The sequence below is a fragment of the Neopsephotus bourkii genome, unplaced genomic scaffold (genome assembly GCF_033783945.1).
Source record: "Neopsephotus bourkii isolate Nb327-2 ecotype Australia unplaced genomic scaffold, CSIRO-AGI_Nbou_v1 NB_326, whole genome shotgun sequence".
NCBI lineage: Eukaryota > Metazoa > Chordata > Aves > Psittaciformes > Psittacidae > Neopsephotus > Neopsephotus bourkii.
The window spans coordinates 21,475-43,720 of record NW_026900834.1 but is presented as its reverse complement, the minus strand read 5'-3'; the positions used below and the strand labels follow the sequence as shown (position 1 = coordinate 43,720).

Here is a 22,246-nt window from a genome sequence, read left to right as displayed (position 1 = left end):
CTGCGCATGCGCCGTGTGCGCGCTGTGGGCCCGCGCTCCGGTAGAGTGCCTGGGACCCCATGGCGGGTATATGTGACCGTCCGGGTGACGTATGTGAGCCTATAGATGACGGCTATGACCCTATATGGGATGTATGTGACCCTATAGGTGACGTGCGTGATCCTACAGATAACGTATGTGACTCTATATGGGATACAGGGGACCCTGTATGGGATATATGGGACCTATAGGGGGTATATGTGACCCTGTATGATATATGGGACCCTGTATGGGATATATGGGACCTTATAGGGTTTATATGTGACCCTATATGGAATATAGGGAACCCTGTATGGGATATATGGGACCCTATATGGGATATAGGGGGCCCTGTCTGGGATATATGAGACCCTGTAAGGGATACATGTGACCCTATAGGTGACCTGTGTGACCCTATAGATAATGTGTGTGATCCTATAGGTGACGTGTATGACCCTGTATGGGATACATGCAATCCTATATGGAATATATGGGACCCTATAGGGGATAAATGGGACCCTATAGGTGACATGTGTGATCCTATAGGTAATGTGTGATCCTATAGCTAACGTATGGCCATAAAGGGGATACATGTCACCGTATAGGTGACGTCTGTGACCCTATAGAGGATACATGTCACCCGAACACTGCTGCCCCCCCGGCCTCCTCTTCAGAGCCCCGCCCCCTTTCACATAACCACGCCCATTTTCCCATGGCCCCGCCCCTTCCGTAGCCCCCCACCCCGCGCTCAGGCTCGGCTCAGCTCCGGTCTTTATTGAATCGCAGCGGGGGGGGGGGGGGGCACACACCGGGGGGGCGGGGCAGAGCCGAGGGGCCAAGCGGGGGGAGGGGGTGACCCCTGACACCCCCATGGGTGCGGGTTAAGGCATCTCGAAGCAGCACCCCCAGGCCCGGGGGACCCCGGCAGGGGTGGGGGGCCCTAGGGGGATCCTGGGCTGGAGGGGGGGGCCCCCCTCGGCGTGGGGGGGCGCGAGCAGACAGGACACGAGGTGACACCGGGACATGCGAGCGCAGGCGGGTCCGGAGGGACCTGGGGGGGCAGGAAGGTGTTGGGGGGACCCGAAGGGGGGCGCAGGATCTTGGTGTGCAGGGGCCATGGGAGGGTCCCCAGGGGATGGGGGGGGTCCCTGGGAGGCTCTGGGTGGGGGCACATAGGAGATGGGGGGAAGAAAGGGATGAGGGGGAATGTCCCAAGGGGATGGGGGGATCCCACAGGACATGGGGGTGGGGGTGATGGGGGGATCTCATAGGAAACCACGGGGTGATGGGGGAACCCAAAGGACACGGGGGGAGCGGTGATGGACGATCCCATAGGACATGGGGGGTGATCCCAAATGACACAGGGGTTGATGGGGGTATCCCAAATGACACAGGGGTTGATGGGGATTCCATAGGGCATGGGGGGGGGGGGTGATGGGGGAATCCCATGGGACTTGGGGGGGTGATCCCATAGGACATGGGGGGGTGATGGGGGAATCCCATAGGACACGGGGGGATGGGGCACCTGGCGGGGGGGCCCTAGCTGGCCGCTGTCTCCTGGCGCAGGGGGAAGAGCAGGGGCTGCTCCTCGGCCTCATAGGCACAGGACAGGTCACTCCTGGGGGGGGAGCAGGGTCAGGCAGGGTCACCCCCGCCAGCCCCCCCTTTGCCTCCCCCGGCCCCCCCCTGACCTGTTGTCATTGATGTCCGTCACGTTCCCTGCAAGAGAGAGGGCAGCTCCGGGGGGGCGTCCAGGTGCACCCCCCCCCATCCCCATCTCACAACCGCCCCGCTCCCCCCCGCCTTCCCCCCCCTCACCGTTATCCACGTTGAGCTGCTCGAAGGTGTCCAGGGGCCTGCTGGAGAGAGGGGGGCATGGGGGACACATGGGGACAGAGGCCTGGAGACCCACATAGCCCCTGTACCCCCCCATAGCCCCCATGCCCCCCATCCCACGCTCCTATATCTCCTCCCCATAGCCCTATACCCCCTCTTACCCCTCCATCCCTATATGGCCCCTGTGTTCCCTGCACCCCCACAGCCCCTGTGCCCCCCCATAGCCTCTGTTTCTCATACCCCCCCCAGCCCCCCCTTGCCCCACACTCACAGGCCCCGGGGGCCGGGCAGGGGCCCCCCCCCGCTGCTGGAGCTGCCCCCAGTGGGTGACGCCGCCGGACCCTGCCCGGGCCGCACGGGTTTAGCTGCGGGAGGAACAGGGGTGAGGGGCGCAGGGACCCCGGGTGTTCCCCCCCGACCCTGTGCCCCCCCCCGATCCCTGCCCCCTCTGTGCCCCCCTCCAAGTGCCCAGGGCCCTGTCCCTGTACCCCGCCACGTCCCTGTACTCCCCCTCTGCCCCCCCATGTCCCATTAACCCATATATCCCCATTAACCCCATACAACCCCATTAACCCCATATTCATTAACCCCATAAACCCTCCATGTTCAATTAATACCCATGTCCCATTGCCCCTATATATCCCACTACCCCCCATATATCCCATTGCCCCCATGTACCCCATTACCTCCCATACATCCCATTGCCCCCATATATCCCGTTACCCCCATATATCCCATTAAACCCATATATCTCATTACCACCATATATCCCATTACCCACATATCCCATTAACCCCATATATTCCATTACCCCCATATATCCCATTAACTCTATATATCCCATTGCCCCATATATCTCATTGTCCCCATATATCCCATTACCCCCAGTATATCCCATTACACCCATACATCCCATTGCCCCAATATATCCCATTACCCCCATATATCCCATTGTCCCCATACATCCAATTAACCCCATATATCCCATTAACTCCCATATATCCCATTGTGTCTATATATCCCATTACACCCATATATCCCATTGTCCCCATATATCCCATTACCCCCATTTATTCTATTAACTCCATATATCCCGTTAACTCCATATATTCCTTTTAACCCCATATATCCCATTAACCGCATATATCCCATTACCCCCATATCTCACATTAACCCCATATATCCCATTAACCCCATATATCTCATTAGCCCCCTACATCCCCATTACCCCCCCCCCCCCCCCCCGCCCCCCCCCCCCCCCCCCCCCCCCCCGTTTTCCCGCGCTCACCGATGACGGCGCTGGCTCCGCGGCGCCCCGTCCCCCGCGCGCGCGCCGCCAACCGGACGCGCTCCACCTCCAGCAGGTGGCGCCGCCGCTCCTGGCGCGCGCCCTCCTTGGCGTCCCTCAGCGCGCCCTCCAGCGCGTGCACGCGGCCAGCCGTTGTGCGCAGGCGCCGCTCCAGCCGCGGCAGCTCCAGGCGCAGGTCTGCATTGTCACGTACCAGCTGCGCGCGCCGCGCCCGCGTCACCGCCCGGAGCACCCGAACCCGCCCGGGAACTCCCGAACTCCTCCGAAGCCCCTCGGGAACACCTGAACCGCTCCGAACCCAGCCGGGAGCACCCGAACCCGCCCGGGAGCACCCGAACCCCTCCGAACCCCCTCGGGAGCACCTGAACCGCTCCGAACCCCGCCGGGAGCACCCGAATCCCTCTGAACCTCGCCGGGAGAAGCCGAACTCAGCCGGGAACCCCCAGACCTCCCTCGGACCCGCCCAGCACGGGGACCCCCCGCACCCACAGGCTGGGTCACGGCACCCACCCAGGCCTCCTCACCCCCAGTGCCGGGGGTCCCAGCCCCAGAGCTGCCACAAGCAGCAGTGGGGGAGGGGACACGGAGAGTTGGGTGCACTACAGCCAAGGGTGAAGGGGGGGCAGCGCAGTGGCCCCCCCCCCAGTTATGGGGGTGCCCATGGGACAGAGATGTAGGGCAGTAGCTTGGACACCCAGAGCTCCAGTTAAGGGGGAGGCAGTGGGGGGCAGGGGGAGCATCACCGTGTGCCCCCCATGGCCATGCCCCACCCCTCCACCATGGGGTTTTGGGGGGCTGGGACCCCAAGATGAAGCTGGGGGTGGGATGGACGGGGTATGGCCATGGGGGGGCCGCACCCACCTGTTTGTGAACCTTTGTAAGCTGCTCCAGGTTGTTCTCAAGAAAGGAAATCTTCTGCTTCTGGGAGTGCAGCCCCCCACTGTCCTCGGGCTCCAGCTCTGCGCTCTGGGGGGCAACGGGAGGGGCCCCCTGAACATCGGCACCTCCAACCCCGCACCCCCAAACTGAGAGCCCCCAAACCCGGGATCCCCCAACCTAAGACACCCCCAAACCCGGCACCCCCAAAACTGAGACCCCCCCAAACCCGGGACCCCCAACCTGAGACCCCCAAAATCCGGGATCCCCCAACCTGAGGCACCCCCAACCCGGGACCCCCAACCTGAGACCCCCCCAAACCCAGGATCCCCCAAACCTGGATCCCCCAACCTGGGACCCCCCCCAACCTGAGACCCTCCAAACTCGGACCCCCCAACCTGAGACCCCCCCAAACCCGGGATGCCCCAATCTGAGACCCCTGAAACCCGGGATCACCCAAACCCGGGACCCCCAACCCGAGACCCCCAAACCCGGGACCCCCCAATCTGAGACCCCCCCAACCCGGGACCCCCCAACCTGAGAGCCCCCCAACCTCTCTGGCACCCCCCATGGTGCTGATCTGAGACACCCCCCCCCCAGACGCCCTCCAATGCCCAAACTGGGAACCCCTGACCCCCCCCCATGCTCAGACTGGGCCCCTCCCAACCTGCACCCGCCCCCCCCGGCCAACCCCCCCCAGTGCCCCCTTCTCCCCTCCTTGACCCCCTCCCTCATCCCCCCCATTCCTGGTCCCCCCCATTCCCCCCCCTCACTTTCTTGACTCGAGTCGTGACGTCTTGAACGAACAGCTTGCGCAGGTTGTGGAGGGTCTGGAGTTCACGAGCCTGGGGGGGGCACAAGCGGGGGGCCACGGTGACCTCAACCCCATCCCGCGACCCCCCCGACCCCCCCGAACCCCTGAACCTACCACGGTCTCCTCCAGCCCCTTGAGGTCCTGCTTGGACTGTTCATGGCGCTCGTGGAGGAACCTGGGGGGGCACCCCAAGATGGGAGGAGCACCCCAAAAATGGGGGGGAGCTCAAGGGAGGCACAAGGATGCTGGGGGCCTGGAGGGGGCTTTTGGGGGTGCTGAGAGAGGACCCCAAGCGTTGAGGGGGGGGGGTCCTGGTAATGGGGGGGGTCTCACGTGAGCTCCTGCAGCCGCGCAGCCTTGGCCTGCTCCTGGCGCCGCAGCTCCTCGTGCTCCCCCCGCAGCTTCTGCAGCTCCAGCTCCAGGCGCTGCGTCAGACTGGGGGGGGGGGGGGAGCGGGGGGAGGGGGTGGGAAAGGTCAGTGGGGGAAGGGGATGGGGGGGTCGGGGGGGCAGAGGGCTCGAGTTCTGCCCCCCCCCCCCCAAGTCCCATCGCACCAGTGAAGGGCTGGGGATGGGGATGGGGCTGGGAGCAGGGCCGGGGCCGGGGGGGCCTCACTCACTCCCGCAGCTCATCAATGGTTTTCTGCCGCTCGTTGAGCTCGTCCCGGAGGCGCCCGAGCTGCGAGTGCTGCACCTGGGACATGGGGATACCGGTGACAGCGGGGACACCGGGGACAGCAGTGATACCGGTGACACCAGGGACAGCAGGGACACCGGGGACACCACAGACAGCAGGGACACCGGGGACAGCGGGGACACCGGGGACAGCAGGGACAGCAGTGATACCGGTGACACCAATGATACCGGTGACACCAATGATACCGGTGACACCAGTGATACCGGTGACACCACTGACAGCAGGGACACCGGGGACAGCGGGGACATCGGGGACAGCAGGGACAGCAGTGATACCGGTGACACCAATGATACCGGTGACACCAGTGATACCGGTGACACCAGTGATACCGGTGACACCACTGACAGCAGGGACACCGGGGACAGCGGGGACATCGGGGACAGCAGGGACAGCAGTGATACCGGTGACACCAATGATACCGGTGACACCAGTGATACCGGTGACACCAGTGATACCGGTGACACCACTGACAGCAGGGACACCGGGGACAGCGGGGACATCGGGGACAGCAGGGACAGCAGTGATACCGGTGACACCAATGATACCGGTGACACCAGTGATACCGGTGACACCAGTGATACCGTTGACACCAATGATACCGTTGACACCAATGATACCGGTGACACCAGGGACAGCGGGGACACCTGGGGCACCCCAATGCACCCCAGGGCCACCTCCCGCCAGCGCTGCGCCTGTGACGCCCCGCAGCGCCCCCTGGTGCCCCCCCCGCAGCCACCGCACCCATAACCCCTGCCCCCGACACCCTCCTGCCGCTGCCCCGGCTCAGCACCCACAGGGACCCCTCCACCCCCCCCGGGGACCCCAGCACCCCCGGGACACCTCCCCCACCCCCCGGATCCCCGCCGCCTTCAGGGCCCCCCCCAGGGTCTTGGCCGCTCCAACACCCCCTCACCTTGACCTCGTCCATGTCCTGGCTCTCATCCTGCTTGCGGGCTCCCCCCTGCGCTGCGTCTGTGGGGCAGAGGTCACCACGGGGGCCCCCCAAGTCCCCCCCCCCCCAGCTCCCCCCGCTCCTCACCCTGCGCCTGCAGCCGCGCCAGCTCCTCGCTGAGGGCATCGTTGGTCTCCTCCAGGCTCCGGCGCTTGAGCTCCACCGCCTGCGTGTACTCGGTCAGGGAGCGGATCTTGGCCTCGTGCTGCGGGACCAGCGTCAGCTCCGGCCCTGGGCCACGGGGACACCCCCGGCACCCCCGTGCTGGGCCATGGGGACAGCAAACCCTGGGGCTCCCAATGATGGGGACACCAAGCCTTGGGATGCTCAATCATGGGGACACCAAGCCTTGGGATGCTCAATCATGGGGACACCAAGCCTTGGGATGCTCAATCATGGGGGCACCAAGCCTTGGGATGCTCAATCATGGGGACACCAAGCCTTGGGATGCTCAATCATGGGGACACCAAGCCTTGGGATGCTCAATCATGGGGACACCAAGCCTTGGGATGCTCAATCATGGCACCAAGCCTTGGGATGCTCAATCATGGGGGCACCAAGCCTTGGGATGCTCAATCATGGGGACACCAAGCCTTGGGATGCTCAATCATGGCACCAAGCCTTGGGATGCTCAATCATGGGGACACCAAGCCTTGGGATGCTCAATCATGGGGGCACCAAGCCTTGGGATGCTCAATCATGGGGGCACCAAGCCTTGGGATGCTCAATCATGGGGGCACCAAGCCTTGGGATGCTCAATCATGGGGACACCAAGCCTTGGGATGCTCAATCATGGGGACACCAAGCCCTGGGGTCTCGGCTCTGGCAGGTCCCCACCTGGGAGATGAGGAGCTGGCAGGAGGAGAGCTCGCGCCCGGTCACCTCCAGCTTGCGGTGGCATTCCAGCTGCAGGTTCTCCAGCTGCCGGCACCGCTTCACCATTGACTTCACCTCTGACTTGATCTTGCTGACGTAGAGCCGGGCCACGGCAAACTCCTCCTCGATGGCCCCAGTCACCTCCACCGGCTGCACAGGCATGGGCAGTGTGGCACAGGCAAGGACATGGGGCAACACAGAATGGGCATGGACATGGGTCAACAGGGCATGGACATGGACATGGGTCAACACGGCATGGGCATGGGTCAACATGGCATGGACATGGGTCAACAGGGCATGGACATGGGTCAACATGGCATGGACATGGGTCAAGAGGGCATGGACATGGGTCAACACGGCATGGACATGGGTCAACATGGCATGGACATGGGTCAACATGGCATGGACATGGGTCAACACGGCATGGACATGGACATGGGTCAACACGGCATGGACATGGGTCAACAGGGCATGGACATGGGTCAACACGGCATGGACATGGGTCAACACGGCATGGACATGGACATGGGTCAACAGGGCATGGACATGGACATGGGTCAACAGGGCATGGACATGGGTCAACACGGCATGGACATGGACATGGGTCAACAGGGCATGGACATGGGTCAACACGGCATGGGCATGGGTCAACATGGCATGGACATGGGTCAACACGGCATGGACATGGACATGGGTCAACAGGGCATGGACATGGGTCAACACGGCATGGGCATGGGTCAACACGGCATGGACATGGGTCAACACGGCATGGACATGGACATGGGTCAACAGGGCATGGACATGGGTCAACACGGCATGGACATGGGCATGGGTCAACAGGGCATGGACATGGACATGGGTCAACAGGGCATGGACATGGGTCAACAGGGCATGGACATGGGTCAACACGACATGGACATGGACATGGGTCAACATGGCATGGACATGGACATGGGTCAACAGGGCATGGACATGGGTCAACAGGGCATGGGCATGGACATGGGCATGGGTCAACAGGGCATGGGCATGGGTCAACAGGGCATGGGCATGGGTGAACAGGGCATGGGCATGGACATGGGCATGGGTCAACCCATCCCAGGCAGGGGCACGACACGGTCCTGGCCCAGTCTGAGCACGCGCACCGCACACTCAGGGCTATGGCGTGCCGGGAGCGCCATGAGCACTGCATGCACAGGACGGTGCCCGCGCGCACCCCATCACGCTCATGGCTCCGTCACGGGCCCCCCCCGCAGCTGCCCCCCCGCTCTCACCAGTTTGATCTCGCCATTGCCCAGGATGAGGCTGAACTCGCTGAGGTCCCGCAGGAGCCCGTTGAGAACCTCGGCCGCCCGCGAGCGCTGCTGCGCCCCGAGGTCCAGCACCCGCTGCAGCTCCGACTGCAGCGACAGCGACAGCGCCTGCGGCACAGACACTGCACAAACAGCCCCAAACCAGCCCCAAACCAGCCCCAAACAAGCCCCAAACCAGCCCCAAACCAGCCCCAAACCAGCCCCAAACCAGCCCCAAACAAGCCCCAAACCAGCCCCAAACCAGCCCTAAACCAGCCCCAAACCAGCCCCAAACCAGCCCCAAACCAGCCCTAAACCAGCCCCAAACCAGCCCCAAACCAGCCCCAAACAGCCCCAAACCAGCCCCAAACCAGCCCCAAACCAGCCCCAAACCAGCCCCAAACCAGCCCCAAACCAGCCCCAAACCAGCCCCAAACCAGCCCCAAACCAGCCCCAAACCAGCCCCAAACCAGCCCCAACCAGCCCCAAACAGCCCCAAACCAGCCCCAAACCAGCCCCAAACCAGCCCCAAACAGCCCCAAACCAGCCCCAAAACAGCCCCAAACCAGCCCCAAACCAGCCCCAAACCAGCCCTAAACCAGCCCCAAACAGCCCCAAACCAGCCCCAAACCAGCCCCAAACCAGCCCCAAACCAGCCCCAAACCAGCCCCAAACCAGCCCCAAACCAGCCCCAAACAGCCCAAACCAGCCCCAAACCAGCCCAAACAGCCCCCAACCAGCCCCAAAGCAGCCCTAACCCAGCCCCAAACAGCCCCAAACAAGCCCCAAACCAGCCCTAAACCAGCCCCAAACCAGCCATAAACCAGCCCCAAACCAGCCCCAAACCAGCCCCAAACCAGCCCCAAACCAGCCCCAAACCAGCCCTAAACCAGCCCAAACCAGCCCCAAACCAGCCCCAAACCAGCCCCAAACAGCCCCAAACCAGCCCTAAACCAGCCCCAAACAGCCCCAAACCAGCCCCAAACCAGCCCCAAACCAGCCCTAAACCAGCCCCAAACAGCCCTAAACCAGCCCCAAACCAGCCCTAAACCAGCCCCAAACAGCCCTAAACCAGCCCCAAACAGCCCTAAACCAGCCCCAAACAGCCCCAAACCAGCCCCAAACCAGCCCCAAACCAGCCCCAAACCAGCCCTAACCCAGCCCCAAACAGCCCCAAACCAGCCCCAAACCAGCCCCAAACCAGCCCTAAACCAGCCCACACAACCAGCCCCAAACAGCCCCAAACCAGCCCCAAACCAGCCCCAAACCAGCCCCAAACCAGCCCTAAACCAGCCCCAAACAGCCCCAAACCAGCCCCAAACCAGCCCCAAACCAGCCCTAAACCAGCCCCAAACCAGCCCTAAACCAGCCCCAAACCAGCCCAAACCAGCCCCAAACCAGCCCCAAACCATCCCAAACCAGCCCTAAACCAGCCCCAAAACCAGCCCCAAATCAGCCCAAATCAACCCAAACCAGCCCCAAACCAGCCCAAACCAGCCCCAAATCACCCAAAACCAGCCCCAAACCAGCCCAAACCAGCCCCAAAACAGCCCCAAACCAGCCCCAAACCAGCCCAAACCAGCCCTAAACCAGCCCCAAACAGCCCCAAAACAGCCCCAAAACAGCCCCAAACAGCCCTAAAACAGCCCCAAAACAGCCCCAAACAGCCCGAAACAGTCAAAACAGCCCCAAAACTGCCCCAAACAGCCCTAAACAACCCCAAAACAGCCCCAAACAGCCCCAAACAGCCCCAAAACAGCCCAAACCAGCCCTAAACCAGCCCCAAACCAGCCCCAAACCAGCCCCAAACAGCCTCAACCAGCCCCAAACCAGCCCTACCACCCAAACACACCCCTAAACCAGCCCAAACCAGCCCTAAACCCTACAACCAGCCCTAAACCAGCCCCAAACAGCCCCAAACAGCCCCAAACCAGCCCCAAACCAGCCCTAAACCAGCCCCAAACCAGCCCCAAACAGCCCCAAACCAGCCCCAAACAGCCCCAAACCAGCCCCAAACAGCCCCAAACCATCCCTAAACCAGCCCTAAACCAGCCCGAAACCAGCCCTAAACCAGCCCCAAACAGCCCCAAACCAGCCCTAAACCAGCCCTAAACCAGCCCGAAACCAGCCCTAAACCAGCCCTAAACCAGCCCCAAACACAGCGACAGCGCCCGCGGCACAGACACACTGCAAAAACAGCCCTAAACCAGCCCTAAACCAGCCCCAAACCAGCCCTAAACCACCCCAAACACAGCGACAGAGCCCGCGGCACAGACACTGCAAAAACAGCCCTAAACCAGCCCCAAACCAGCCCCAAACCAGCCCAAACCAGCCCCAAACCAGCCCCAAAACCAGCCTGAACAAGCCCAAACCAGCCCTAAACCAGCCCTAAACCAGCCCCAAACAGCCCCAAACCAGCCCGAAACCAGCCCGAAACCAGCCCTAAACCAGCCCTAAACCAGCCCTAAACCAGCCCCAAACCAGCCCGAAACCAGCCCTAAACCAGCCGTAAACCAGCCCTAAACCACCCCAAACACAGCAACAGTGCCTGCATCGCAGACACTGCACAAACAGCCCTAAACCAGCCCTAAACCAGCCCTAAACCAGCCCAAACACAGCGACAGCGCCTGCAGCACAGACACACTGCACAAACAGCCCTAAACCAGCCCTAAACCAGCCCCAAACAGCCCCAAACCAGCCCGAAACCAGCCCGAAACCAGCCCTAAACCAGCCCTAAACCACCCCAAACACAGCAACAGTGCCTGCAGTGCAGACACTGCACAAACAGCCCCAAACAGCCCCAAACACAGCAACAGCACAATTCGGGTGCTCTGTCGCCCCCTCAGGCTGCAGTCGGTACTGCAGTTTGGGTGCTCTGTCGCCCCCCTCAGGCTGCAGTCGGTACTGCAGTTTGGGTGCTCTGTCGCCCCCCTCAGGCTGCAGTCGGTACTGCAGTTCGGGTGTTCTGTCGCCCCCCTCAGGCTGCAGTCGGTACTGCAGTTTGGGTGCTCTGTCGCCCCCCCCTCAGGCTGCAGTCGGTACTGCAGTTCGGGTGTTCTGTCGCCCCCCTCAGGCTGCAGTCGGTACTGCAGTTTGGGGTGCTCTGTCGCCCCCTCAGGCTGCAGTCGGTACTGCAGTTTGGGTGCTCTGTCGCCCCCTCAGGCTGCAGTCGGTACTGCAGTTTGGGTGCTCTGTCGCCCCCTCAGGCTGCAGTCGGTACTGCAGTTTGGGTGCTCTGTCGCCCCCTCAGGCTGCAGTCGGTACTGCAGTTTGGGTGTCTGTCCCCCTCAGGCTGCAGTCGGTACTGCAGTTTGGGTGCTCTGTCGCCCCCTCAGGCTGCAGTCGGTACTGCAGTTTGGGTGCTCTGTCGCCCCCTCAGGCTGCAGTCGGTACTGCAGTTTGGGTGCTCTGTCGCCCCCTCAGGCTGCAGTCGGTACTGCAGTTTGGGTGCTCTGTCGCCCCCTCAGGCTGCAGTCGGTACTGCAGTTTGGGTGCTCTGTCGCCCCCTCAGGCTGCAGTCGGTACTGCAGTTTGGGTGCTCTGTCGCCCCCCTCAGGCTGCAGTCGGTACTGCAGTTTGGGTGCTCTGTCGCCCCCTCAGGCTGCAGTCGGTACTGCAGTTTGGGTGCTCTGTCGCCCCCTCAGGCTGCAGTCGGTACTGCAGTTTGGGTGCTCTGTCGCCCCCTCAGGCTGCAGTCGGTACTGCAGTTTGGGTGCTCTGTCGCCCCCTCAGGCTGCAGTCGGTACTGCAGTTTGGGTGCTCTGTCGCCCCCTCAGGCTGCAGTCGGTACTGCAGTTTGGGTGCTCTGTCGCCCCCTCAGGCTGCAGTCGGTACTGCAGTTTGGGTGCTCTGTCGCCCCCGCCCGGCTGCCGCCGGTACCGCAGCCGCTCCGCTCACCTCGGTGCGCGCCAGCTCGTCGCTGAGCCGCCGGTTCTGGCGGCCGCTGTCCTCCGCCTCCTGCGCTTTGCGGTCGTAGCTCCGCGCCAGCTCCTCCAGCGCCGCCAGCACCTCCGTCACCTCGGCCCGGGCCGCGCCGTGCTCCGCCCGCAGCGCCGCCAGCTCCCGCCGCGCCGCCTCCCCCCCGCCCCGCGCCGCCGCCAGCACCTGCGGGGGGGGGGGGGGGGCATCGTTGGGGATCAGGGCTGGGGGGTGCCCAAGGGATCCAGGTGGGGGTCCCAGAGGGGTTCGGGGGGGGGGTGAGGTCAAGGGGGTCGTGGTGGGGGTCCCAGTGGAAGTGGCAGAGAGGTTCCCATGGGGACTGGATGAGGGGGGTCAAACGGTCAGGGTGGGGGTCCCAGGGGTCATGATGAGGTTCCGGCAGGGGAGGAGGCTGCAGGCTCAGTCAGATGGAGATGGGGGACAGGGGGGCTCAAGGGAGATCCTCACCTCCTCCTGGTCCAGCATCTGCTGCTTGAGCTTCTCCATGACCTGGCTTTGCTGGTTGATCTCATCGTCCTGGGGAGAGCACAGGGGGGCTGGGGCAATGGGGGGCACCTCGGGGGGCCCGAGGGGCTGCTGGGGCCCGTGGCAGTGCCCACCTTGTCATCCAGCTGCTTGTAGAGCTTGCGGATCTCCTCCTCGTACTTGCGCCGCTCCTCCTCCGAGATGTGGATGACGATGGAGGAGCTGTTGTCGTTGAGGGGGGTCTCGCTGGTGGCTCCCGGCCCCGGCCCCTCACCCGGCCCCACCTCGGCCTCAGCCCCATTCAGCTGCTCCGTCTCGGGCACGGCCTCTCCTGGGGGCGTGGCCTCAGCTCAGAGGGGTCCCCCCATGGACAATGGGGTCCCCTCCCGGCGCTGAGGGCCCCCCTCACCGCTCCGCCAGCGGCTCAGCTCAGCCTCCAGCTTCCCGATGGTCTCCTTCAGAGCCTTGTTCTTCTCCTTCTCCTTCTCGTACTTCCTCCTCCACTGCTCGGCCGTGAGCTCCAGGTTCACCGAGGCCGTGTTCTTGATGGTCTTGGCCCTGGGGGGGGCATCCCGCAAGTGGGAGCCCTCCCCCACAAACTGGTTCCAGAGGTGCCCCCTACAGAGACCCCCACCAGGGGCCACCTCCAAAGAGGGATGTTGGGGTGCTGTTGGGGTGCAGTTTTGTCCCATGGGTGCAGATGGGTGCTATGGGTGCAGTTCTCTCCCATGGGTGCAGTTGGGTGCCATGGGTGCAGATGGGTGCCATGGGTGCAGTTGTGTGCCATAGGTGCAGTTGGGTGCCATGGGTGCAGTTGGGTGCCATGGGTGCAGATGGGTGCCATGGGTGCAGTTGGGTGCCATGGGTGCAGTTGGGTGCCATGGGTGCAGATGGGTGCCATGGGTGCAGTTGTGTCTCATGGGAGCAGTTGTGAGCCATGGGTTCAGTATTCCCCATGGGTGCTGTTGGGTGCCATGGGTGCAGTTGTGTGCCATGGGTGCAGTTGGGTGCCATGGGTGCAGTTGTGAGCCATGGGTGCAGTTGTGTGCCATGGGTGCAGTTGTGTGCCATGGGTGCAGTTGTGTGCCATGGGTGCAGTATTTCCCAAGGATGCTGTTGTGTCCCATGGGTGCAGATGGGTGCCATGGGTGCAGTTGTGTCTCATGGGTTCAGTTGTGAGCCATGGGTTCAGTATTCCCCATGGGTGCTGTTGGGTGCCATAGGTGCAGTTGGGTGCCATGGGTGCTGTTATGTCTCATGGGAGCAGTTGTGTGCCATGGGTGCAGTATTTCCCATGGGTTCAGTTGTCCCCCATGGGTTCAGTTGTGCCCCGTGGGTTCAGCTGTGCCCCATGGGTTCAGTTGTGCCCCATGGGTTCAGTTGTGTCCCATGGGTGCTGTTGTGCCCCATGGGTTCAGTTGTGCCCCATGGGTTCAGTTGTGCCCCATGGGTTCAGTTGTGCCCCATGGGTTCAGTTGTGTCCCATGGGTGCTGTTGTGCCCCATGGGTTCAGTTGTGCCCCATGGGTGCTGTTGTGCCCCATGGGTTCAGTTGTGCCCCATGGGTTCAGTTGTGCCCCATGGGTTCAGTTGTGCCCCATTTGGGTGTCCATGGGTCGTGTTGGGTGGTGTGGGTGCGTTGTGCCATGGGTCGTTGTGATGGGTTCAGTTGTGCCATGGGTTCAGTTGTGCCATGGGTTCAGTTGTGTCCCATGGGTGCTGTTGTGCATGGGTTCAGTTGTGCCCCATGGGTGCTGTTGTGCCCCATGGGTTCAGTTGTGCCCCATGGGTTCAGTTGTGCCCCATGGGTTCAGTTGTGCCCCATTGCTGCAGCTGTGCCCCATGGGCGCTGTGGGGCGCCCGCGCTGCCCCCTACCTCTGCCCGAAGAGCAGCGTGGAGCGGGTCTCGGCGTCGTTGTAGCTGGAGGGGGAGCAGCAGATGACCATGGCGGTGCGGCAGTTCCCGCCCAGCGAGTCCTGCAGGATCCGCGTCATCTTGCTGTCCCGGTAGGGCACGTGCAGCTTCTGCGGGAGCCGCGCTTCAGCACCGCCGCCGGGACAGCGCCCGGGGCAGCCGCACGGGGGGGGCAGCACTGGGGCTGTGGGGCAGCACAGTGGCTGTGGGGCAGCACTGGGGCTGTGGGGCAGCACTGGGGCTGTGGGGCAGCACTGGGGCTGTGGGGCAGCGGGCTGTGGGGCAGCGCAGTGGCTGTGGGGCAGCACTGGGGCTGTGGGGCAGCAGTGGCTGTGGGGCAGCAGCAGTGGCTGTGGGGCAGCACTGGGGCTGTGGGGCAGCACTGGGGCTGTGGGGCAGCACTGGGGCTGTGGGGCAGCACTGGGGGCTGTGGGGCAGCAGCAGCGGTGGCTGTGGGGCAGCAGCGGTGGCTGTGGGGCAGCAGCAGTGGCTGTGGGGCAGCAGCAGTGGCTGTGGGGCAGCACTGGGGCTGTGGGGCAGCACTGGGGCTGTGGGGCAGCACTGGGGCTGTGGGGCAGCACTGGGGGCTGTGGGGCAGCAGCAGCGGTGGCTGTGGGGCAGCAGCGGTGGCTGTGGGGCAGCAGCAGTGGCTGTGGGGCAGCAGCAGTGGCTGTGGGGCAGCACTGGGGCTGTGGGGCAGCACTGGGGCTGTGGGGCAGCACTGGGGCTGTGGGGCAGCACTGGGGGCTGTGGGGCAGCAGCAGCGGTGGCTGTGGGGCAGCAGCGGTGGCTGTGGGGCAGCAGCAGTGGCTGTGGGGCAGCAGCAGTGGCTGTGGGGCAGCAGCAGTGGCTGTGGGGCAGCACTGGGGCTGTGGGGCAGCACTGGGGGCTGCGGGGCCCCCCGGCTCTCACCGTGCCCTCGGCCAGCGCGGAGATGACGTTGCCCAGCGCCGAGAGGGATTTGTTGATGTTCTTGGCCTCGTCCAGCACCGCCCCCTCGGCCCCGGTCTTGCTGACCTGTGGGGCCGGAGGCTCAGGGACCCGCTAGGGACCGGCCCAGCAGCGGCACCCACCGAGAGCCCCCCCCATCCCGAGCCCCACCGCGGTCCCCCCCCACCTTCTCGCTGCCGGCCAGGTCCACCAGGTAGAGCTTCCCGCTGCGCTTCTGCTCCGTCTCCACGTTCTCCTGCCTGACGCTGATGAGGAAGATGCTGTGGCTGCGGGAGCTGTGCTCGTTCATGTCTGCGGGCAGGGCAGCGCCGGGCAGGGCGGGGGCTGCACCCCCGGCGCCCCATGGCCCCCCCCGGCCCCCCCGTGCCCCCCGGTGCTCACTGGTGACCGCCACGTGCCGGTTGGATTTGCCCTCATCGATCACGTCCAGGATCTCCTCGGGGCTGGACACGAAGCGCTCGGTGCAGCCCTGGGGGGAGGGGGGGGTAAAGAGGGGGTGCAGGGGGGGGGGTGTTGGGATCCCGGCCCCTCCTCTGGGGGTGCCCCCCCCCTCCCCCGCGCTGCTCCTGACCTTGACGTAGGGAACACGGTTCTTGTCCTCGTGCACCGAGAGGTTGGTCTTGGTCACTGGGGGGGACGTGGGGTGGTGACCCCCAGTGCCCCTCCCCCTCCCCAGTGCCCCTCCCCCTCCCCCCCGCCCCTCCCCCACTCACTGTCCAGCAGGTCCCGGATCTTGTCCAGGTAAATTTCAAAGTAAGAAACCTGGGGGGAGGGGATGGGGGTGTCAGGAGGGGGGCGGGGAGGAACCAACCTCCCAGTGCCCCCAGTGCTCCCAGTGCTCCCAGTGCTCCCAGTGCCCACAGTGCCCCCAGTGCCCACAGTGCCCCCAGTGCCCGCAGTGCTCCCAGTGCCCCCCAGTGTCCCCCAGTGCCCCCAGTGCCCGCAGTGCCCCCAGTGCTCCCAGTGCCCCCAGTGCTCCCAGTGCTCCCAGTGCTCCCAGTGCCCACAGTGCCCCCAGTGCCCACAGTGCCCCCAGTGCCCGCAGTGCTCCCAGTGCCCCCCAGTGTCCCCCAGTGCCCCCAGTGCCCGCAGTGCCCCCAGTGCTCCCAGTGCCCCCAGTGCTCCCAGTGCTCCCAGTGCTCCCAGTGCCCACAGTGCCCCCAGTGCCCACAGTGCCCCCAGTGCCCGCAGTGCTCCCAGTGCCCCCCAGTGTCCCCCAGTGCCCCCAGTGCCCGCAGTACTCCCAGTCCCCCTCAGTGCCTCCCAGTGCCCCCAGTGTCCCCCAGTGCTCCCAGTGCCCGCAGTGCCCCCAGTGCCCCCAGTGTCCCCCAGTGCTCCCAGTGCCCGCAGTGCCCCCAGTGCTCCCAATGCCCCCAGTGCCTCCCAGTGCTCCCAGGCCCCCTCAGTGCCTCCCAGTGCTCCCAGTGCCCACAGTGCCCCCAGTGCTCCCAATGCCCCCAGTGCTCCCAATGCCCCCAGTGCTCCCAGTGCTCCCAGTCCCCTTCAGTGCCTCCCAGTGCTCCCAGTGCCCCCCAGTGCTCCCAGTGCCCACCTTGATGTGGAACTCGAGGTTCTCGTCCATGGCGTAGATGTGGTTGAAGATGTCGCGGGCGATGCGGGGGATGATGCCCATGCCCTGGGGGTCGTGGAGCTTCCCCTGCGCGCCGAGGGGAGGGGAGGGACCCCGCTGGGTGCCGCGGACCCGGGGGCGCTGCCCCCGCCCCCCATAGCCCCCCCCTCACCTCCATGGTGTGGGTCTTGCCCGAGGACGTCTGCCCATAGGCGAAGATGGTGCCGTTGTACCCGGCCAGCACATCTGCAGGGGGAGCGTGCGCACGAGCCCCCTTGGGACCCCCCCGGACCCCCATGGACTCCCCTGAACCCCAAGGGGCAGCCAAAGGAGCTGTGACCCCCCCAAGGACCCGGAGATCCCCTCCGAGACCCCCAATGGTGCCCAAGGACCCCACAGACACACCCGAACCTCCCCAAAGTGCTGCAGAGCCCCAGGACCTGCTGGACCCCCCCCCCTCCAAAAGGACCCCCCCGAGCATCCCCCCCTCGCCAACACCACCCCTCCCCCAACCCGCTCCTGTCACCCCCTGCACCCTCCGTGTCCCCATGGGTGCGGGTGGCCCTGCAGGGGGGTGCCCCAGCCATGACCCCCCAGGGCCCCCTAAGGGCCCCCCGGCCTCACCCTTGACGATCTGCATGGCGCAGGCGTGGTAGACCTGCTCCTGGGTGGTGTTGGGGGGGAACACGCGGTCGAAGACGTAGGTTTTCCCCTGGGGGGGTGATGGGGGTCAGGGGCCAGGAGAGACCCCCCCAAGGTGCTGGGGGGCTGCAGCGGACTGGGGGGACCGGTCCGCTCCAGTGAGCCCCAGTGAGGGAGGTGGGAGGGGGCCGGGGGCTCTCGCACAGCCCTGGGGCACTTGTACCCCCCCCATGTACCCTGAAACCCCCACAACCCCCCAGTGTCCTCACCCCCACAGCTACCCCAGACCCCATAAACCTCTCCATAGACCCCCAACCCCCCCATACTGCCCCATAGACACCCATAGACCTCCAAATCCCCCATACTGCCCCATAGACTCCCATAGATCCCCAAATCCCCCCCATACTGCCCCATAGATTCCCATAGACCCCCAAACCCCCCATACTGCCCCATAGACTCCCATAGACCCCCAACTCCTGCATACTGCCCCATAGACTCCCATAGATCCCCAACCCCCCATACTGCCCCATAGACTCCCATAGACCCCCAACTCCTGCATACTGCCCCATAGACTCCCATAGATCCCCAACCCCCCATACTGCCCCATAGACTCCCATAGATCCCCAACCCCTCCATACTGCCCCATAGACTCCCATAGACCCCCAACCCCGCATACTGCCCCATAGACTCCCATAGACCCCCAACCCCGCATACTGCCCCATAGACTCTCATAGATCCCCAACCCCCCCATACTGCCCCAGAGACTCCCAGAGACCCCCAAACCCCCCATACTGCCCCATAGATTCCCATAGACCCCCAAACCCCCCATACTGCCCCATAGACTCCCATGACCCCCAAACCCCCATACTCCCCATACCCCCATACTCCCCCATAGACTCCCATAGATCCCAACCCCTCCCATACTGCCCCATAGACTCCCATAGACCCCCATATGGATACTGCCCCATAGACTCTCATCAGACCCCCCATACTGCCCCAGAGACTCCCAGAGACCCCCAAAACCCCCATACTGCCCCATAGATTCCCATAGACCCCCAAACCCCCCATACTCCCCCATAGACTCCCATCGATCCCCAACCCCCCCATACTGCCCCATAGACACCCATAGACCTCCAAATCCCCCATACTGCCCCATAGACTCCCATAGATACCCAACCCCCCCATACTGCCCCATAGATTCCCATAGACCCCCAAACCCCCCATACTGCTCCATAGACTCCCATAGACCCCCAACTCCTGCATACTGCCCCATAGACTCCCATAGATCCCCACCCCCCCCATACTGCCCCATAGACTCCCAGAGACCCCCAACCCCTCCATACTGCCACATAGACTCCCATAGACCCCCAAACCCCCTTTACTGCCCCATAGACTCCCATAGACCCCCAAACCCCCCATACTGCCTCATAGACTCCCATAAATCTCCAACCCCGCCCATACTGCCCCATAGACTCCCCATCTGCTCAATCTCACTCCATAGCTCCTTAGACCCCATAGCCCCGACCAGCCCCTCCAGACACCCTCGTAGCCCCCTAGTCTCCCATACAGGCCCATAGACCCCCATGGACACACCCAGGCCCCCCCATAGACACTTAATCCACTCCTGTACATCCCTTCATATACCCAGCAGCCACCCATAACTGCCATAGGCCTCCATAGGCCCCCATAGCACCCAGCCCCCCATAGGACCCATAGACCCCCATAGAACCCCAGCCTCCCAAGCCAAACAGACTCCCACTCCCCCCAGCCCCCAGTAGGCCCTAGACACCCTCAGCCACCCTACACCCTTAGCGCCCCACACCCCCCCATAGATCCCCAGAGATGCTCAGCTCCCCCCCAGCTCCCCATAGATCCCAATGTCCTCACACCAATACATCTCCAGACCTACACAGGCAACCATAGCACCCCAGCACCCATAGGACCCATAGGCCCCCATAGCACCCCAGCCCCTATAGGACCTATAGGCCCCCATAGCACCCCAGCCCCCATAGGACCTATAGGCCCCCATAGCACCCCAGCACCCATAGGACCCATAGGCCTCCATAGCACCCCAGCCCCCATAGCACCTATAGGCCCCCATAGCACCCCAGCACCCATAGGACCCATAGGCCCCCATAGTACCCCAGCACCCATAGGACCCATAGGCCCCCATAGCACCCCAGCACCCATAGGACCCATAGGCCCCCATAGCATCCCATTCCCCCCCGCTCCCCACAGCCCCCGTAGCCCCCAGCGCTGGCCGGGAGCTGTCCAGGTCCCGGTGCTGAAACGCCGCAGCCCGCAAACGGGCACCACAGTCCCGCCCGCTGACGGGCCCGCACCCCTCATCCACCGCCATTGCCGTGCCCCCCCCCCCCCCCGAGCCCTGCATCCTCCATCCCCCCCCCAACCATCCCCGCAACACCCCGCATTGCGCCGGCACAACCGCACAGCGACACCCCCCCTCCGCTACAGCCCCACTGCAGCCCCATGGGAGATGCCCCCTCCCCTCCAAGGAACCCCCGCCTCAGGGTCGGAACATCCCCGTACCCGGGTGCTGATGTTAATGGGGGGGCGTTATATTGGGGGGAGTGTCCCTGAACCCCCCCCTTCACTACACCCCTGACAAAGGGCAGGGCCGCAGTGGGGGGGGGCTGCGGCAAAAACAAACCCCCCTCAGTGATGCTCTTGGGTCCCGATCGTGGCCCCCACGGGGCGTCTCCGCTCATTGTAAACAACCCCCCCGCGGGCACTGGGAGAGACTGGGATAAACTGGGAGCGCTGGAACATCAGGAATTGGGGGGGGGGGGGGCCGGAGGAGGAAGCGGTTGAATGGGGGGGGACCTTTGGGCCACACCCAGGGCGACCCCCCCAAACAGGTTCTCCCCCCTCAAGCCGACCCATATCCTGTCCCCCTCCCTCAGGCCGGTTGTCCCCCATCCCGGTGATCCCCCCCCCCCGCACTCACCCCCACCACGACGCTGTCATCGCCCTGGAACACGGGCAGGAACCGGTCCCCACGCAGGATCTCGGCGGGGCTGAGGGGCCGGAACCGGCACAGGACCTTGATGCTGCACTCGGTGCTGGGCTCGGCCATGGCGGCACCGGGGGGCAGCGACAAGAGTTTAGGAGCGAGGACACGGGACCCGGAGAGAGGGCCCAAGGGTGCTTGTGGGAGCCGGGAGGGTGCGGGGAGTCACCCGGGGATGCGGGTGATGCCCAAGAGTGATGCTGACAACAGGAGGATCAAGTGGTACCCGGGATGCAGGATGCTCTCCGGGATGCAGGGTGGTACCCAGGGATGCAGGATGCTCTCCGGGATGCAGGGTGGTACCCAAGGATGCAGAATGCCGTCTGGGATGCAGGGTGGTACCCAGGGATGCAGGATGCTCTCCGGGATGCAGGGTGGTACCCAGGGATGCAGGATGCTCTCCGGGATGCAGGGTGGTACCCAGGGATGCAGGATGCTGTCCGGTGGTGTAGGGTGGTACCCAGGGATGCAGGATGGTACCCGGGGGTGCAGGGGGTGGTGGGAGGGCGGTGCCGGGGTGGGGGAAGCTCCGCAGCGCTCCCTGCTCCAGTGACGGCGCCGCTGTCGCCGCTGCAGCCCCGGTACCGGGTGATGGGGAGGGGGGGAACCGCCCCCTGCCCGTTCTCCCCCCCCCGCCGTGTTAAGGTGGAGCTGTCGGAGCATCTTAAGGTGGACGGAGATGATGAGGGGGAACGCTCCCCCAGAGTGCTGATTCACTGCGGGGGGGGCAGGACGGTGGCGACTCTGGTCCGGATTGAGGGGGGGGGGGTGGTGTCGGCACAGGGCCAGGTCCCTTCCCCCGCTGGGGAACCCCCCAGGTCTGACTCATGCCCCTCCCCCAGCACTGAGGCAGGGCACATTCGTGTGTGACCCCCCCCAGCTCTGCCCCCCAAAACCACGCCTGCATGGAGCCCCCCCGCCCACAGCCCACCCCGAGCACCCTCCTTATGTAACCCTTGTGGGTACCCTCTGTGTGACCCGTCCGCTTGGGTAGCTCCCGTGGGTATCCCCCATATGCCCCCCATGTCCCCCTCCATGTGCCCCCCATGTCCTGCCCCATGTGCCCCC

The 22,246-nt window shown here is 64.3% G+C and overlaps 1 protein-coding gene across 2 annotated transcripts; it reads right to left on the bottom strand.

The window, feature by feature from the left end:
- Positions 1-777: 777 nt before the first annotated feature.
- Positions 778-21,866, bottom strand: KIF5A (kinesin family member 5A). 2 transcript variants are annotated; one of them, XM_061347798.1, is made up of 29 exons: positions 21,116-21,866; positions 18,130-18,217; positions 17,678-17,751; positions 17,488-17,592; positions 16,649-16,697; positions 16,507-16,562; positions 16,317-16,404; positions 16,102-16,226; positions 15,897-16,001; positions 14,946-15,094; positions 13,480-13,628; positions 13,205-13,401; positions 13,053-13,121; positions 12,564-12,770; positions 8,649-8,795; positions 7,339-7,527; positions 6,589-6,706; positions 6,463-6,521; positions 5,473-5,546; positions 5,187-5,288; positions 4,968-5,028; positions 4,813-4,884; positions 4,025-4,129; positions 3,143-3,359; positions 2,126-2,219; positions 1,837-1,877; positions 1,710-1,737; positions 1,544-1,636; positions 778-1,069 (listed from the first exon to the last, which is right to left on the bottom strand). In XM_061347798.1, exons 1-28 carry the CDS (start codon positions 21,242-21,244, stop codon positions 1,558-1,560), a joined length of 2,976 nt encoding a protein of 991 aa, XP_061203782.1. In that variant the 5' UTR covers positions 21,245-21,866; the 3' UTR covers positions 778-1,069; positions 1,544-1,557. The 2 variants fall into 2 exon arrangements, with proteins under 2 accessions (XP_061203782.1, XP_061203784.1); XM_061347800.1 differs by having other exon boundaries at positions 1,837-1,874.
- Between the last annotated feature and the right edge of the window lie 380 nt (positions 21,867-22,246).